Source organism: Thalassophryne amazonica, chromosome 5 (assembly GCF_902500255.1).
Source record: "Thalassophryne amazonica chromosome 5, fThaAma1.1, whole genome shotgun sequence".
Classification (NCBI taxonomy): domain Eukaryota; kingdom Metazoa; phylum Chordata; class Actinopteri; order Batrachoidiformes; family Batrachoididae; genus Thalassophryne; species Thalassophryne amazonica.
The window spans coordinates 111667186-111686720 of NC_047107.1; the positions used below are offsets into that span (position 1 = coordinate 111667186).

Consider the following 19535-nt stretch of genomic DNA (forward strand, 5'->3'; position numbering starts at 1 on the left):
CAAAAACAATAACTATGTATAACATCTTTACTTATATATCTTATAATAAAATAGACTATTTAATTTCACTTTACCTGGGAGATTAGGTGAAGAACATGGAACATGAGCAACAATCTTCCCACTTCTATGATCTTTGTTTGTCTGTGATGTTTGGTAATCGCTATCACTCCTTTTTCAACATAAACTCCATTGATCACCACATTGGTTTTCAGTATGGTACAGATTGCCGATTTTGCTTCAGTATGATCTCTTTCTTCACCTCTAGTATGGGTCTCACAACTTTTCTCTGGTTTTTCACCTTTCCTTTCTTTCTTTGGCCCCAGAGTGTCTACTTAATGGACAGCTACAAAAATAACAAGCAAAAAATAAAGAAAATCTAATGTATGTAATCCAAAATCCAGTTGAGCGTGCGAATTCACAGAGCGTTCACAGAGCAACGGCTGCAGTGTGACTGACGCATGTCTGTGTCACAAACCGGATGTTCTTTTTTCTTCTTTGGAATTCAGTAGCGGTTGGCAGGAGGCCGGATATTCGCGAACCAAGATTTTGTTCGAAAACTGGTGCATTTTTCATTTGAAAAATATGTTCGTGAACCGAATTGTGTGTCTGATGTGTGTCTCATGCTCCCTGACTGTGTGTCTTTGTACAGAAATGTGAGCTCAGATGGGGCAGAGGCTCGGCGCAGACTGAGGGAGTGTGAGGGATTGGTGGATGCCCTTCTGCATGCTCTTCAGTCTGCTGTTGGGAAGAAAGACATGGACAACAAGGTAAGAAAACACTGACGTGACCCCCTGGTGTGAATATTAGTTTATCATTTTCCCCCAAGTTAACACAAAGGCAAGAAAGAAGAACATATAACTGCCTTGGTTTTATTTTGGTATTTTTATACTCGTAAGATCCTATCCCCTCCGAGGCCTCAGTGTTTGGTGTAGTAATTGCCACATGCAATTTCTCTCTGGCTTCCTATTCCAGTCTGTGGAGAACTGTGTTTGTATTATGAGGAACCTGTCCTACCACGTCCACAAAGAGGTGCCAGGAGCTGAAAAGTTCCAGGACCCATCAGCTCTGCAGGCCCCTGGCTCAGCAGGCCCACAGAGGAAGAAGAAAGATGATGCTGGCTGCTTTGGTGGCAAGAAGGCCAAAGGTGAGGAGGAGAACAGATGGACTGTGATGAATATAAAGAACACATTTAATTAAATATGTTTAATTCCACAATGAAAGCTCCACCTGTTCATTTAAACTTAAACCTGGCAAAATTATTATTAGTAGTAGTAATTTAAAATAATTTTTTTCACGGCACAGTAGCCAGCATTGAAGACCTGATTTCTTGATGCATAAAGAGCTTTCATAATGATCCTTTCTTCATTTTTATTTCTCCACACAAGCCATTAAAAAGTAAAAGGATTTGATCAGAGAGCAGAGGATTCAATCAAACAGATGGACTGTGTATATGAACTTTCTTTAAATAATTAAATATGCAGTTTAAAATGTTACTCTATATACATGTTGAAGAGCTGTGAATAATGAGTTTTACATTTGATGACTCCTAGAACACACATAGAAGTGGCTCTTGAACCCCTTGTCTTTCATAATTGCTTCCTCCACACCACCTTTTGTGAAGTGTCTGTTCTTTGGAAGTGAATTTGGAATAGTGTGCTTTTATTTATTTTATTTTATTGAATTTTTTTGATCGCCACATGCAGCTGAACTTATGTTTAGCTGCATACGTTCACTTGCATTGCTGCCTGTCGGCTGGAATGGTATGGCATGGTGAACACTTTCACACTCAATGCATTTTACAGTGATGCTTCACAGTCTCTCTCTCACACACACACACACACACACACACACACACACACACACACACACACACACACACACACACACACACACACACACACACACACACACACACACACACACACACACAAAATTGGGGTCCTTTGTGATTTTCTTGCCTGAAGGGATTTGGTCACACGCCTACCACATTAACCACTTGACCATCAACTTCAACTGAAACTACATGTTGTGTTCATCATTGTATAACATATAAATTTAAAACAAGCAACCCATTGGCAAAGTAGGTCATCTGGCAACTCACATTCAAGGATTTATCTGCATATTCTTGAGAACTGAGATAAGAGATGCTTTTTCAATGTTTTAAGTCCGCAATTAGTCTTAGGTCTTATTTTCATTAGTGATTAAAATTACACAAATCAACAAAGAAATTCTATGCATCATCCTGAGAGCTATCAATCAGAGCCACCAAATCTGAAGTCAGTTAAGAATAGAGAGATTGCATTGATTGATTAAATTTGTAATTGGTCTTAATTAGCACATTCGTTCCTAATTAGACTAATTTGCTTATAAGTTGAATATTAATTAAAATTTGGCAAATCTGCGAAGAGGTTCTCTGCACCATCCTTAACTCAAAAAAAGAAACAAACTAAACAGAGAACAAAAATCCATCAAGAATTGAGTGAGAAGAAGCATTTTGTGTAAAACGTGAATTACAGATGACAACAGACAGATGACATACACCTCATGATGCCATTAGTTAATCCTCGTCTTATGGCCAGTTGACCAACAGTTTTTTCATTTATAGATTAATTCAGATCCTGTCAGTCATAAAGCTCTTTAATGAATTTGTGTCAGACCATTTGGAAAAGTGAATACGAGAAAATCGGCTTCTTGTAACCGGATAGCAGTTGTGTAACTTTTTTAAACCTCTCTAATGGTTTCAAAAAAAAATTATATTTATATTTTTTTCATATCTGTCTTATTCGCTGGTCATTGAAGTGCCAGTAAAAGTTGTTATTTATCTAATTATGTAAATATGTAAATGTACATGTAAATATGTAAATAGTTCTTTTCTCCATTTGCATTTACTGCATGCTGCTCATGCCACACTTAAATAATAAGGCACCAGGTCTCTTCTTGCAGCAGCTATTACGTGTGACATGTCTGCGATGCTTCCCTTAAGCAGGCAGTGTACAAGGTGTCACCTATTAACACAGTCACCAAAAAGTAAATTAATACGAAACACAGCTGCCATGCACACACAACACAGCTGGTGTGTTTCAGGCCTGCAGAATCCAAATAAAAAAGCATTAATCATTGTATTACCCTGACATCAGGGTGAATGTGAGGCATAATTGTAAAGCGCTTTGAGCATCTGATTCAGATGGAAAAGCGTTATATAAATGCAGTCCATTTACCATTTGTATTATCAACGTAAAAATGAACTTGTGTTTTTCATGATCTTTTTCTGTTTTATGGGCAGCAGGTATCAAGGCAGTCTTATGCCTTCAGGAGGTTTTTGTCTTTACTCACTTTACTAAACAGATGTCATGTAGGAATGTGTTATTTGCCATGTCTTAATTACTGTTCTTGCAGCCTGTTAAACTAAATGACACTGTTATCTTCCCGCTGTACAACAATAATGGCCGCTATTAATCATCTAACCAATGAAGTGTGACTCCAAAAACCAGTGACCCCGATTTCTAATGGCGCGTTGGAGAATTTCAGGTTTCAGGACATCACAAAAACTTATATGTATACATATTCATAAGGAAACCAATTAACCGCAGAAATAGTTTCATGCTCTCACAGTGAGTAATGAGGCACACTGAGCTGGAACAGGCCCTGAAGCTGTACTCTGAACAAAGATGCTCAGGTACAGACTCATTAAACGCAGCTATAAAGGAGCATGGAGGGAGATAGTTAAGCATCACTGTTGGCAATGTGTGTAATAATTTGTTACCTCAAATAGGCTAAACTGGCCACGCGCCAGTTTATTGTCACAATATACCTTTATGATCAATGTTCTCTGCACACTGCCACCTTTAATTTAGCCAATGAACATGCTATTTTTAGATGCTTGTCTGAGCATATTTCTGTTCTTCTTACGCTCAAACAGCATGTCCTGTTCTTGTGTATTACTATGCTGTGATTCATCATTTTTCTGCTCCTTTTCCACTTTGCAAAGTGGAAATTAGTTGTACCAGTTGGAGACTGACTTCTTTGTGCATCTTTTTGTTTCTCCTTTTATGTTTACTGTTTGTCTCTTGCTTAAGCTGCGGTCCCACCGAATAATGGAGTGAAGAAGGAGCCACGCACCCTGTTTTTTTTGTTTTGTGAGCTATCGTGGCAGTATAGTGGCTCAGAGTGGCTCTTAGAGGCATTATCTTCAGTTAACGAGGCTCCTCTCTGAGCGTGGCGCTAATTTCAAGATGTTCAAAATTTAGCAACAACAGCGTGGTGCAGTTTGTGTTCGAGTTACTGCGACGGCTTAGAGGCATTTGCGTGGTGCTTACGAGTTTGCAAAAAGTCCATTATCCATGCACCTGGCACCTTCGCAGGACCTGAGAGGCTATTTTTGGAACAGCTCTCCTCTTGTGCACACAATTCCACCTGCTCTGTGCACTGGACTCTATATAAAATAATTATTTTGTAGTGGATTAACCATTTTCTGCCAAACCTTGGATGCTGAAAACACCTCTAATCACTTCTAGAATCAGAGGACTGTTTCATCTGGACACTTTTTTTCCCTCTCTTTCCTGCTCCATGTGGAATGTATTTTGAACTGCTTAAGGTAATTATTTTTAATGTTTTTTATAGCTTGATAAAACAGTTCCTAGCTGTAAAAGTATGTCTGTATGTTGATGTCTGTTGTATATAAAAGTATGTTGATTTAATATCTTGTTGATGGATCACATGACTTCCGCTGTGTGTGCGCACTGAGGCAAGACCTGAGAGGCTATTTTTGGACTGGCTTGCTTGTGCACACAATTCCACCTGCTCTGTGCGCTGGACTCTATATAAAATAATTATTTTGTAGCGGATTAATCATTTTCTGTCAAACCTTGGATGCTGAAAACACCTCTAATCACTTCTGGAATTAATGGATCACATGAGCTCCACTGTGTGTGCGCACTGAGGCAGTGACTCATCACGCTTCAAATGAGCATTTAGGCAGAACGCCAGCTCACAAAAGAGTGATATTTCAGTCAATATTGGACAAACACAAAGTTAAAATTTGGGTGACTGCGTGAAAGTGGATGTGTGTTTAAAGCCATGGAAGATAATAACTCCAGTGGAGCAGCTAAGAGCAGGAGCTGTGTGGCAACACAGGTGGAGAGCGCGCAAAAGACCGATTTTGACGACATAACACAAAGTTAAAAGTTGTATCATGATAACTTATAAGCTGCGGAAGAAATAAATAAATAAATAAATATATATATATATACTGAAAATGATCCACAGGTGTATATAATAAAACGGCCACCTCATTCTTTATGCAGAACGGCACCGCGCAAAAGAGCGCTTTTGCAGAAATAAACGGACGAACACAAAGTCAAAAGTGGAATCACGTTGTAAAAATGACTGTATTTAAAGCCAGGGGAAAAAAATAAAGCCAGCAAGCCACGGATGGAAAGGAAGCCAGTTAGAAAGAGCACAGAGGTGGCTGTCCATGAAAGGACAACAGCAGCGCGCGCGCAAAAGAGCGATTTTGAAGACATAACACAAAGTTAAAAGTTGTATCATGGTGACTTGTAAGCTGCGGAATGAATAAATAAATATATATATATACATATATATATGGTTCTGTTCATTATTTTTATGGACAGAATTTCTAGGCGCAGCCAGGGTGTAGAGGGGGTCTGGTTTGGGAACCACAGAATCTCGTCTCTGCTGTTTGCGGACGATGTGGTTCTGTTGGCTTCATCAAATCAGGACCTTCAGCGTGCATTGGGGCGGTTTGCAGCCGAGTGTGAAGCGTCCGGGATGAAAATCAGCACCTCCAAATCCGAGGCCATGGTTCTCGACTGGAAAAAGGTGCTTTGTCCTCTTCAGGTTGGTGGAGTGTCCTTGCCTCAAGTGGAGGAGTTTAAGTATCTCGGGGTCTTGTTCACGAGTGAGGGACGGATGGAGCGTGAGATCGATAGACGGATTGGTGCAGCATCTGCAGTGATGCGGTCGCTGTATCGGACCATCGTGGTGAAGAGAGAGCTGAGTATGGGGGCAAAGCTCTCGATTTACCGATCGATCTACGTTCCGATCCTCACCTATGGTCATGAGATTTGGCTCATGACCGAAAGAACGAGATCGCGAGTACAAGCAGCCGAGATGAGTTTCCTCCGCAGGGTGGCTGGGCGCTCCCTTAGAGATAGGGTGAGGAGCTCGGTCACTCGGGAGGAGCTCGGAGTCGAGCCGCTGCTCCTCCACATCAAAAGGAGTCAGTTGAGGTGGCTCGGGCATCTTTTCCGGATGCCCCATGGACGCCTCGCTGGAGAGTTCTTCCAGGCACGTCCCATTGGGAGGAGGCCCCGGGGAAGACCCGGGACATGCTGGAGGGACTACATCTCTTGGCTGGCTTGGGAACGCCTTGGGGTTCCCCCGGAGGAGCTGGGGGAGGTGTGTGTGGATCGGGAGGTCTGGGCGGCTTTGCTTGAGCTGCTGCCCTCGCGACCCGACTCCGGATAAAGCGGAAGAAAATGGATGGATGTATATAATAAAACGGCCACCTCATTCTATATGCAGAACGGCACCGCGCGCAAAAGAGCGCTTTTGCAGAAATAAACAGACGAACACAAAGTTAAAAGTGGATTCACGTTGTAAAAATGATTGTGTTTAAAGCCAGGGAAAAAATAAAGCCAGCAAGCCATGGATGGAAAGGAAGCCACTTAGAAAGAGCACAGAGGCACCTGTCTATGAAAGGACAACAAAAGAGCGATTTTGCAGAAATAAACGGACAAACATAAAGTTTTGTGTGTTTAAAGCCGCAGAAGAAAAGCCAGAGAGCCGCAGAGCCAGCGAGGAGCACAGAGGCAGCTCTCCAGAAACCCGTGGTTCGGGTCTAGCTGGTCTGGTGCATTACAGGTGGCAGCAGCCTGGCACACAGCGCACAACTGCAGAACTGTGCTGGAGTGTCTATTTTTGGACTGCTTTTAAAAAAAAAATGCTGTGAATCTGTGAATTGAAAACCCACACTTTGAAGGGACCAGGTGTGGGAGGGCTGGAGGTTTGGACCAAACTCATGCCTAAACGTGTGCCAACATGGCATTATCATGGCACTATCATGGCGCTATCATGGCACTACGTGGCTTAGTGTGGCTGATGCGAGCCATTCGAGGCTGTAATGACAGGTCGGTTGTGGCTCACTAGAGCCTGCTACGCGGCACATGCAGGGTACAGAGAGGCACATAGTGGCACCTTCTTAGTGGATACATGATAGATCAAAACGTGGGTCATTCTTCGAATAATCACCCCACACCCATGCGTGGCTCCTTCTTCAGCCTTCATTATTCGGTGGGTCCGGGACTTTACTGGTTTTAGGCCATTGTTCTCTGCTTTTCTTTGTATTTCACACCCTTTTGTGCATTTTGATCTGTCTCACTTCTTTCTCAGTTACCCCTATGTAAAAGTGGTAACATATTTCCAACAGATGTTATTTTTCAAAATGTTGAAAACCCTCTGTTTAATAACAACTGTCTGATTCTGACAAGAGACACAATATTATTATTTATAGGTTGCTCAAGTGTGCAATGGCCTTCGTAGATCAGGTGCATTTGTTTTCCTTGACCTCAGACTTTTTAGGACCAAGGACCACTTAACTAATTATAAAAATTTTAAAAATCTTATGGCCCACCTAACTCCCCAATTATCCAAAAACTATAGTTCTACTTAACGCTCCAGCAGTATATTGCAATCTATTAGACATTCAGTTTGAGAAATACGCTTGATTTAGAATGTATTAATTTAAAATGTGATATTTTACCAGTATACCCACAGATCACTAGGGGTCGCTCACAGTCCACCAGTGGTCCACGGACCACTCTTTGACAAAGGCTGCCTAAATTCAACCATGTTTAAGGGTGTAACAGTGCCAACATTTGTTTGGGGACAGTAGCATGGATAGTAATACCCATGGAAATATAGACCTGGAATGGACGTCACATGTCTAGTGGCATGCCGCATGACGGCCATTACTATGGGTGGAGAGAGCGCCTTGAGCCAGTTATGGCACCTGTTAAACAGAAGTGAAATGAGAGGAAAAAAGTCAGCCAGTGCTTCGCCATCAACTGCACTAAAATGAATTGTACAATAACCTTAATTACGTAATTATGTAAAGCAAATGTCTATTTTAAAGTCGTAATGTCGCAATTTAATATCGATATACTGAAACTGTAACTCAATGCCATAAGTTCTTTTTATTAAGCTGCGTTCACATGCATACAAATACGGAAACAAAAATGTTTATATATATATATATATATATATATATATATATATATATATATATATATATATATATATATATACTTGCATTTGTTGTTTAATATGATATGTACATGGTGGTCACAGGCGGCATTTAAATTTTAACAGTGTGGTTGGAGGGGATGGAGGAGGTACTTTTGAGAGTCAAAAGTCATAAATTCTGAATGGCTTTACATCTACTTGTAATAAAATGTTAGTAAAAATCATATATAAGTTGTTGTCATTAAAAGACGAGCAATAATATTACAGTGGAAAATGCAGCAAGGTAAATGACCACAATGGCAAGGCATACTTCAGATTTATATTTTAATACATAAGGATTTTTTATCCAGGCCTGTATGGGTTCATTAGAGCTTTTAATCAGCTTGAATACAATTTACAAAGCTTTATTTCTAAAAATCCATTGAGAATTATGATGACAGGAAAAAACATCACAGTTTATGAACAATGGCATATTTTTCCCCAAATTTCCACACTTTACATAAAACATTTTTTCTACCCAGGCATGTATGGGTTCTTTAGAAAGAGCAATTAAAGGGCTTTAAAACAAGCCTACTTTTATCAAAATCTGTTAACAAATAGCGACAATAGAGCGAGAAAAGCAGCACAATTTGTCATAATTTCCCCAAATTTCTGCATTTTACATAAAAGTCTTTTTTTCACCTACACATGCATAGGTTCATTGGAAAGAGCTTTCAAATGGCTTTAAAACAAGCCTACATTTATTAAAATCCGTTAAGAAATAGCGACGGTAGTGCGAAAAAAGCGGTCAGTTTATTATTTATGATCTGCATATCTCCACCCTTAGCAATGGCACCGCCATGTCTTGAGCGACGCTAATAGATTGAGGTGCGCACGTCCATTCCAGGTCTATATTTCCATGGTAATACCACAATATTGAGGATGAGTAAGGGTTCTCTGCAGAACATAAGAGTGTGATCCTCAAGTATGTGTGTGCCTGCCCCCCTTAGACTATGCCCTTACCCTAACACCTATGTTTGACGGTGTAGCAATGCGTTCCATGATGAGATCTGTGTTTTTGTATTGCCATGACCCTTCCTGTTATGACTGGCTGTTTTGTAAGGCTCCTTATAATGCAGCTTTTATGGATTCACTGAAGATTTCAGGATTTGTTGCTTGCCATTAGTTACATGTTGACATGCTTTGTTTGATTCTTGATGTGCCACATGAAGCAAAACAGCAGTTGCAGTTATTGTTAGCATGCAGTCACACTGACTGGGATTGAAGCTTATTGTTGATGGTGCTAAATAGACATGGTATCATACAGCTAGTGTTTTGTGTTATGGTCAAACACAGAGGTGTAACACTACAACCCGTCACGGTTCAGTTACGCTTTCAAGGTTGCAGTACGATTGAAATAATGGTAGATTCCTGTAAGGTTTTCTTGGATGGGTATACAACAGAAGCCTTGCACAAAATTAAAATTGTGGAGTAATATCACTTGAAGTGTTCAGCAGTTGGCTTGAGAATCTACGGTTTACACATCCTGAGCATTTTGCCTGACATTTTTACCTTGCATTTTGTGTAATCATTTTAATGTTGCAGACCTTGTTTTTTTTTATGTTACACAGCCCGTAGTAACATGCAAAATTTTTCACTTTTTCAGTTTCACTTTTAACACACACACACACACCTCCAGTGTGCACACCAGAATTGGCCTAAAATCTTTCACCTCTACTTCATTGGTATGGACTGAAATGTAGACATGTTGCTTTTTTCCCACTTGGCAGATAATATTTTTACCTGTTTGATTGAATAATGTATACTGATTCTAATTGACGTTGCTTCTAAGACATCTGTGGACTGCTTCATGTAGTCCTGACTGCTATCCCTCTCTCTTTTCCTTGCTCTTTATTCTTTTTCTGTCCTTCCCCTCCCTTTCTCCTTTCTTATATCCTGTAAAAGAAGACTCTGTGAGAACTGTTCACATGCATTGCAGTTTATTGACACACACACGTCTTTTTTTACATGCCTCTTCTTTCTCTTCCCTGCTTTGTGTTTTTGACATTGCTGCTGCTTCCTTGGCTAACTGTAGAGGAATGGTTTAATCAAGGTGAGTGTCCCTCCCAATCCTCCTCACACGTCAGTTCTCCATCCTCCATCTCATCCTCCTGCCCCTCCTTCATCCCCCTGGCTGTAGAATGTGGTGTTTTGGGTGTCTTCCAAAAATGAGAGAAAGTTTCAAGGACTTAAGAAACTGGGTTATTTTACTGATTCCATATGCATTCCTTCACTGTACCACCTCAAGCATTCCCTACAGTTTTTGAATTAGTTGTTCCTCAAGTCACTCAGTTAAGTGAGATAATGGGAGCATAGGTAACTCCATCAATGTTTGCAGGGTGTTAAGTAGAGTTTGACTAATCAGGCCCACACCTGAAAATTGAAGCTGCATCCTGAAAATTATATCCCTATAAGAGTTTTTGTTTAAATAAATAAGGCACAATCAGGACTACAACATTTCAGGCTCTAGACCTCATTGATCTCAAGAGCTATGACAAATGACAGTGGTAATGAATTTTTTCTTTGAAATCAGAGCCAACTTGAACCCTTTAGCTAGGATTACTTTGTCAAGCTCTCCTGCAGGCCCTGCTGGTGTATGTGTCTATATTTAGTTTGACTTGTATGGGTTGTAAGGGTTATACTGAAATGGACATTCTTAATTCTTAAATAACACCAAAGGCTGCATAAAGGTCTTTATTTCAAGTTTATATATCAGGCTTATATCAGAGAACGGGTACAGTAATAAGAATCCTTCCTGTTTTCTCAGTGATTCCTGTTGATGCTGTTTCACAAATTCAGTGTTTCCTCCACACTAAGTTAAAGTATTTAACACAAAGCATACTTGATGTTATTACTGGAAAACAAACACTGACTTTTTGTGCTTGGATTCTCTTTTGTTTCTAAATTAACTCTGTTCCTTTCAGCATATCCTTTAGATTAGTCCCCCCCCCCCCTACCCCACCCCATCATATTATGGTACTGTCAAGTGAAAGGCTTTCTTGTGAAGGCATTTCACAACAAAGATTTATTTAACTGGTGTAAAACTACAGTAATTCTAAAGAGGCCTCATGCACAAATCCATAATCAACATTTAAAATTGTCCCCATATAAAATCTCTTATTCATTATCAAGGCCACTATCTACTGCAGTGGTGTCCAAAGACATCCCAGAAAGGGTCAAGAGGGTGCAGGTTTTCTTTGCAAACACTTACACCAGCAGGTAATTTCACTGACAAACTCTTCCCATCTGCACAAAGTGATGTTAATCAGTGGAATCACCTGCTGGAGTTGGTGGTTGCAAAGAAAACCTGCACCCTCTTGTTTACAGTCACTGAAATTTTTAAGTGTAGTGTAGTTATTTATACTGTACATGTACTGAAGTAAAATTCAGGGCTGCAAAACCAGCTTTTCTACACAGATTTTCATCAAAATTTGGTTCCATGTTTGAGGTCTGTTAGAAAAGTATCCAACCTTTGGCCAGGGAAAAAAAACTGGCATACCTGGAGCGTTGGAAACCTAATCACCCTCAAAGTAGTCTCCTTGGGACTCCACATGCTTCTCCCAGCGGTGCCGCCACCGTTGGAAGCGTTCCGAGAAAGCCTCTTTTGAAATGAAGTTTGACTCCACTGTCATTGCAGACATAATGTCCTCTCTTGTCTCAAATCATGTTCCTTTCAATGGCCTCTTGAGTTTGGGGAACAGCCAGAAGTTGCAAGGGGCCATATCAGGAGAGTAAGGAGCTTGTTGAACCACAGGAGTCTGGTTTTTCATCAAACAAGTCTGAATTAAGTGCGAGGAATGTGCTGGAGCATTGTCATGATGGAGGCGCCAATTTCCTGTTGACCACAACTCCGGTCTCTTGTGACGCACAGCATCACATAGGCGACGGAGGACATCCTTGTAGTACTCCTTCATGATTGTTTGACCCTGTGGTGCGTACTCGCGGTGTACCACACCGCTGGAGTCAAAGAAAACAGTCAGCATCACTTTGACATTGCTGCGCACTTGGCAAGACTTCTTTGGTCTTGGTGACGTGGAATGCTTCCACTGTGATGGCTGGAATTTGGTTTCCGGGTTGTACCTGTACACCCAGGATTCATGAAGTCGGGGTCACTTTTTGTGGAGTCCAGCATGTCCTGTGAGACTTCAACACGAAGTTGCTTTTTCTCCGCCGTCAGCAGCTTCAGCACGAATTTCGCCGCCACTCTCTTCATGCCCAAATCTTCGGTCACAGTGGAATGTGCCGAAAAAGTGCTGATGTCCACCTCTTCCGCAATTTCTTGGATAGTCACACGACGGTCCCACATCACCACAGCGTTCACTTTGGATTGATCTGGTCATTTCAGCATGTTGATGGCCGCCCGGAGCGCGGTGCGCTCTTCACTGTTGTGTGGCCGTCTTTAAACTGGTTGTACCACTCCTTAATCTGTGTGATGCCCATAGCATCGTCACCGAAAGCCGTCTGAATAATCCGAATGGTTTCCACCTGGCTGTCACCCAGTTTCTGGCAAAATTAGATGCAGTCGCGCTGCTCCAGTCGTTCCGCCATTTCCTTGCAAAGAAAAAACGACGAGAGACTACACCCATCCTCACACAAAGGCTGCTTACAAGCAAATGATGCAATCGACAGGCGTGAAAAAATTCACGCATGCGCACGAAGGTTCAAGGTTGGCTCATACAAGCACTCGTGATTCAAATCCATCAGGTTTTTGAAAAAAATAAAAAGGTCGGAAACTTTTCTAACAGACCTCGTGTATATATATATATATATATATATATATATTAGAAAGATAAGAGAGGCCTGTAATTTTCATCATAAGTACACTTCAACTATGAGAGACAAAATGAAAAAAAGAAATTCAGGAAATCACATTGTAGGATTTTTAAAGAATCTATTTGTAAATTGTGGTGGAAGATAAGTATTTGGTCACCCTGATTTATTTATATAAAAAATATGGGGAGTCAAATCAGCTTGCATTGTTCTGTTCAGTTTATATCAAAGTTTTCCTGCACATGTCCGTGTATTCTTTTCTTCTTTATAATAGTTTGTTGTTTGAGTTTGCTCCACAAAGTTTTAAAACACAATAAAATATTCACACTTTTCTTTTTAGCAGGTCTGTAATTTCAGAAATGCAACAGAAACAACCACAAATCAGAAAAAGTTGGGACTATATGTAAAATGAAGATAAAAATAAAAATGTTCCACTATTCCCAGTTTCTCCACTCACAGAAGCCAAACGTTCTTCCAGAGCTGTGTCTTGGTGGCTTCCCTTACTTCTCTCCTTCCAGCATGGACATTTAGTTTTTTACAACTGCCTACCTGACACAGATTTACTATAAAGTACCACACTGTTTGTATTTCTGAATGATTGATGTAAGTGAAGTCTAAGAAATAGTCACTGATTTGGAAATGTTCCTGTTTTCATCCCCTGACATTTCTCAGAAAATGCTGCAGACCTTAAATTTAGGAAATTACGTATGATCCGACTAGTCGACTAATCGCAAAAATAATCGCTGACTAATCGACTATCAAAATAGTCATTTGTGGCAGTCCTATCCGTTACAGAGCTCTCAAGTTGAGATACACTCAAGGAGTTATTTCCCGCTGAATATTGTCTTGCAGGTCATAGCGGTGGAATGTTGGAGAATGTCATGCATTAGCATGAGAGAGTGACAACATGTTGAGTCTCACGCCGAGTGCATAAGACCTGTCAGGACCGCTTTAATGCTCACTCCGAATGAGTGAGAGCTCTGCCGTTATAGCAGTATTAAATCCTCTCGATGAGTCCAGTGTCTTTCAAATATTTAAAAAGCCAACATTTCCCCCTCTCACTTAACCTCTCACTTAGTTGGAATACTTTAGACAGAAACTTCTTTCATGCCTTACAATTGATTTCCTTCAGTTTCAGTTTAAACCTTTCAAAAATGACAAGATATATTTTGCCTGCATGCTGAAATTGGTCCGCATCCATTTTATTTTTATTTTTTATTTTGACGAATTTCATACACGGCAGTACAGCTGGTGCACAGGATGTGTGCTTTTTAATGATACTATGTTGTATATGCCAGTGGGGTTTTCCTGCTGACTGGCATAAGTAGTTGGGGTGCAGACTCACATGGTGTGATTTAGGAATTTATTATGGGGCAGTAATTTGTTAGCATACATTTTACATGTAAATATTAATAAAGTCACCATTTTATACCACAAATACTGTTATTTTGATTGGTTTTAATGTATTTAAATGATTTATACATACTTGCATGAAGTTCCAGTATCTTTCCAAGCCCATTGCAAGTTAAGGAAAGGCACTTGAATAGTTTTGGCAAGTTCAGTGATATCTGTCCAATGCTATGGCATTTATAGTAAGTACATATGCTATAGCACTAGGCAGGTATCACTGAAAGAAGGTCCACATAGACAGATTATTTTATTCCAGTAAGGTTTCCACATAACCCAACATACAAAAAATCTAAAATGGAAATTCATGAAATTAAGTCTCTGTAGTATCCCCAAAATGCCTCTAAAATGCTCAAAACCTTTGAGCATACCTTGCAGCACAGCCTCATCCCACTGATTTTACTTCGCTCAAGGGGCACATAGCAATCATGGAGAATGTTGTCATGCTGTCTGACACTACTTCGGACTACACAGGGCTTCATAGCCTTCGATATTTCAGAGTTCTACAACTTCCACTTGATGGTCATTAAACGTCTGGTTACCATTGTCACATTTGTGTCTTTTGATTCTTTCATGTATTTAGCCACAGTCAATAAGCCAGTAAGCATAGACATTGCTAACAGCTAGCAGTACTAATTGCTTCAAAGTCCCATATCCACATGACAGCTGTTCTGTTGATATTGCATACCCAATGTATCTTCCTCTCCAACCCTTCATGGTCACAGTCTTGAACTCTACATCCGTAAAGTATTCACAGCACTTCACTTATTCCACATTTTGTTATGTTACAGCTCTATTCAAAAATAGAGCAAATTCATTTTTCCCTCTAAATTGTACTCACATCATCCCATAATGACAACATGAAATGTTTTTTTTTAATTTGTTCAAATGTATTAATAAGAATAAAAATCTAAAAAAAAATAACACGTACATAAGTATTCACACCCTTTGCTCAATACTTTGTTGATGCACCTTTGGCAGCCATTACAGCCTCAAGTCTTTTTGAATATGATGCCACAAGCTTGGTGCACCTATCTTTGGGCAGTTTTGCCCATTCCTGTTTGCAGCACCTCTCAAGCTCCATCAGATTGGATGGGGAGCGTTGGTTCACAGCCATTTTCAGGTCTCTCCAGAGATGTTCAATTGGATTCAGGTTTGGACTCTGGCTGGACCACTCAAGGACATTCACAGAGTTGTCCTGAAGACAGTACTTTGATACCTTGGCTAGGTTCTTTGGGTCGTTGTCCTACTGAAAGATGAACCGTCACCCCAGTCTGAGGTGGTTGGCTCTCACTGCGGTATTGTATCACTTCCTGTTCCGGAGCACAGCGGTGTTTTTCTGTATCTGTTAGCTGTTTAATCTGCGCAGTTAGATTGATCTAGTTATCTAGATTACGATTTGTTTCCCAGTGTAATCTTTACGTGCCTTAACTAAAGCACTCCTTCTGCTGAATCACCTCTAAATTATTTACACATTATTCACTTTGCGTGTTTTAAGGAATCCGCTAGCTTAGCGTAGCTACTAGCTCTTAGCCGATTTAGCATGGCGGCTTCTCCTGTCTCTCCCGCACTTTTCTGCTCTGGGTGTGAAATGTTTAGTTATTCCTCGGCCTCCTTTAGCAGTAACGGTACTTGTAATAAGTGTAGCTTATTCGTAGCTTTGGAGGCCAGGCTGGGCGAATTGGAGACTCGGCTCCGCACCGTGGAAAATTCTACAGTTAGCCAGGCCCCTGTAGTCGGTGCGGACCAAGGTAGCTTAGCCGCCGTTAGTTCCCCCCTGGCAGATCCCGAGCAGCCGGGAAAGCAGGCTGACTGGGTGACTGTGAGGAGGAAGCGTAGCCCTAAACAGAAGCCCCGTGTACACCGCCAACCCGTTCACATCTCTAACCGTTTTTCCCCACTCGACGACACACCCGCCGAGGATCAAACTCTGGTTATTGGCGACTCTGTTTTGAGAAATGTGAAGTTAGCGACACCAGCAACCATAGTCAATTGTCTTCCGGGGGCCAGAGCAGGCGACATTGAAGGAAATTTGAAACTGCTGGCTAAGGCTAAGCGTAAATTTGGTAAGATTGTAATTCACGTCGGCAGTAATGACACCCGGTTACGCCAATCGGAGGTCACTAAAATTAACATTGAATCGGTGTGTAACTTTGCAAAAACAATGTCGGACTCTGTTGTTTTCTCTGGGCCCCTCCCCAATCGGACCGGGAGTGACATGTTTAGCCACATGTTCTCCTTGAATTGCTGGCTGTCTGAGTGGTGTCCAAAAAATGAGGTGGGCTTCATAGATAATTGGCAAAGCTTCTGGGGAAAACCTGGTCTTGTTAGGAGAGATGGCATCCATCCCACTTTGGATGGAGCAGCTCTCATTTCTAGAAATCTGGCCAATTTTCTTAAATCCTCCAAACCGTGACTATCCAGGGTTGGGACCAGGAAGCAGAGTTGTAGTCTTACACACCTCTCTGCAGCTTCTCTCCCCCTGCCATCCCCTCATTACCCCATCCCCGTAGAGACGGTGCCTGCTCCCAGACTACCAATAACCAGCAAAAATCTATTTAAGCATAAAAATTCAAAAAGAAAAAATAATATAGCACCTTCAACTGCACCACAGACTAAAACAGTTAAATGTGGTCTATTAAACATTAGGTCTCTCTCTTCTAAGTCCCTGTTGGTAAATGATATAATAATTGATCAACATATTGATTTATTCTGCCTAACAGAAACCTGGTTACAGCAGGATGAATATGTTAGTTTAAATGAGTCAACACCCCCGAGTCACACTAACTGTCAGAATGCTCGTAGCACGGGCCGGGGCAGAGGATTAGCAGCAATCTTCCATTCCAGCTTATTAATTAATCAAAAACCCAGACAGAGCTTTAATTCATTTGAAAGCTTGTCTCTTAGTCTTGTCCATCCAAATTGGAAGTCCCAAAAACCAGTTTTATTTGTTATTATCTATCGTCCACCTGGTCGTTACTGTGAGTTTCTCTGTGAATTTTCAGACCTTTTGTCTGACTTAGTGCTTAGCTCAGATAAGATAATTATAGTGGGCGATTTTAACATCCACACAGATGCTGAGAATGACAGCCTCAACACTGCATTTAATCTATTATTAGACTCTATTGGCTTTGCTCAAAAAGTAAATGAGTCCACCCACCACTTTAATCATATCTTAGATCTTGTTCTGACTTATGGTATGGAAATAGAAGACTTAACAGTATTCCCTGAAAACTCCCTTCTGTCTGATCATTTCTTAATAACATTTACATTTACTCTGATGGACTACCCAGCAGTAGGGAATAAGTTTCATTACACTAGAAGTCTTTCAGAAAGCGCTGTAACTAGGTTTAAGGATATGATTCCTTCTTTATGTTCTCTAATGCCATATAACAACACAGTGCAGAGTAGCTACCTAAACTCTGTAAGGGAGATAGAGTATCTCGTCAATAGTTTTACATCCTCATTGAAGACAACTTTGGATGCTGTAGCTCCTCTGAAAAAGAGAGCTTTAAATCAGAAGTGTCTGACTCCGTGGTATAACTCACAAACTCGTAGCTTAAAGCAGATAACCCGTAAGTTGGAGAGGAAATGGCGTCTCACTAATTTAGAAGATCTTCACTTAGCCTGGAAAAAGAGTCTGTTGCTCTATAAAAAAGCCCTCCGTAAAGCTAGGACATCTTTCTACTCATCACTAATTGAAGAAAATAAGAACAACCCCAGGTTTCTTTTCAGCACTGTAGCCAGGCTGACAAAGAGTCAGAGCTCTATTGAGCTGAGTATTCCATTAACTTTAACTAGTAATGACTTCATGACTTTCTTTGCTAACAAAATTTTAACTATTAGAGAAAAAATTACTCATAACCATCCCAAAGACGTATTGTTATCTTTGGCTGCTTTCAGTGATGCCGGTATTTGGTTAGACTCTTTCTCTCCGATTGTTCTGTCTGAGTTATTTTCATTAGTTACTTCATCCAAACCATCAACATGTTTATTAGACCCCATTCCTACCAGGCTGCTCAAGGAAGCCCTACCATTATTTAATGCTTCGATCTTAAATATGATCAATCTATCTTTGTTAGTTGGCTATGTACCACAGGCTTTTAAGGTGGCAGCAATTAAACCATTACTTAAAAAGCCATCACTTGACCCAGCTATCTTAGCTAATTATAGGCCAATCTCCAACCTTCCTTTTCTCTCAAAAATTCTTGAAAGGGTAGTTGTAAAACAGCTAACTGATCATCTGCAGAGGAATGGTCTATTTGAAGAGTTTCAGTCAGGTTTTAGAATTCATCATAGTACAGAAACAGCATTAGTGAAGGTTACAAATGATCTTCTTATGGCCTCGGACAGTGGACTCATCTCTGTGCTTGTTCTGTTAGACCTCAGTGCTGCTTTTGATACTGTTGACCATAAAATTTTATTACAGAGATTAGAGCATGCCATAGGTATTAAAGGCACTGCGCTGCGGTGGTTTGAATCATATTTGTCTAATAGATTACAATTTGTTCATGTAAATGGGGAATCTTCTTCACAGTCTAAAGTTAATTATGGAGTTCCACAAGGTTCTGTGCTAGGACCAATTTTATTCACTTTATATATGCTTCCCTTAGGCAGGATTATTAGACGGTATTGCTTAAATTTTCATTGTTACGCAGATGATACCCAGCTTTATCTATCCATGAAGCCAGAGGACACACACCAATTAGCTAAACTGCAGGATTGTCTTACAGACATAAAGACATGGATGACCTCTAATTTCCTGCTTTTAAACTCAGATAAAACTGAAGTTATTGTACTTGGCCCCACAAATCTTAGAAACATGGTGTCTAACCAGATCCTTACTCTGGATGGCATTACCCTGACCTCTAGTAATACTGTGAGAAATCTTGGAGTCATTTTTGATCAGGATATGTCATTCAAAGCGCATATTAAACAAATATGTAAGACTGCTTTTTTGCATTTACGCAATATCTCTAAAATCAGAAAGGTCTTGTCTCAGAGTGATGCTGAAAAACTAATTCATGCATTTATTTCCTCTAGGCTGGACTATTGTA

At 40.5% G+C, this 19535-nt stretch overlaps 1 protein-coding gene across 13 annotated transcripts in view; it reads left to right on the plus strand.

Annotated features, from left to right (window-relative positions):
• Positions 1-19535, plus strand: part of arvcfb (ARVCF delta catenin family member b) — an 865966-nt gene that overhangs the window by 738681 nt on the left and 107750 nt on the right. For 9 of the 13 annotated variants that reach the window (XM_034171110.1, XM_034171100.1, XM_034171112.1 and 6 more), the window contains 3 exons: positions 650-767; positions 973-1144; positions 10337-10354. In XM_034171110.1, coding sequence (XP_034027001.1) covers positions 650-767; positions 973-1144; positions 10337-10354 — 308 coding nt within the window. The remainder of the gene's footprint in view (positions 1-649; positions 768-972; positions 1145-10336; positions 10355-19535) is intronic. The other 4 variants (XM_034171103.1, XM_034171109.1, XM_034171105.1 and 1 more) reach the window with 1 other exon arrangement.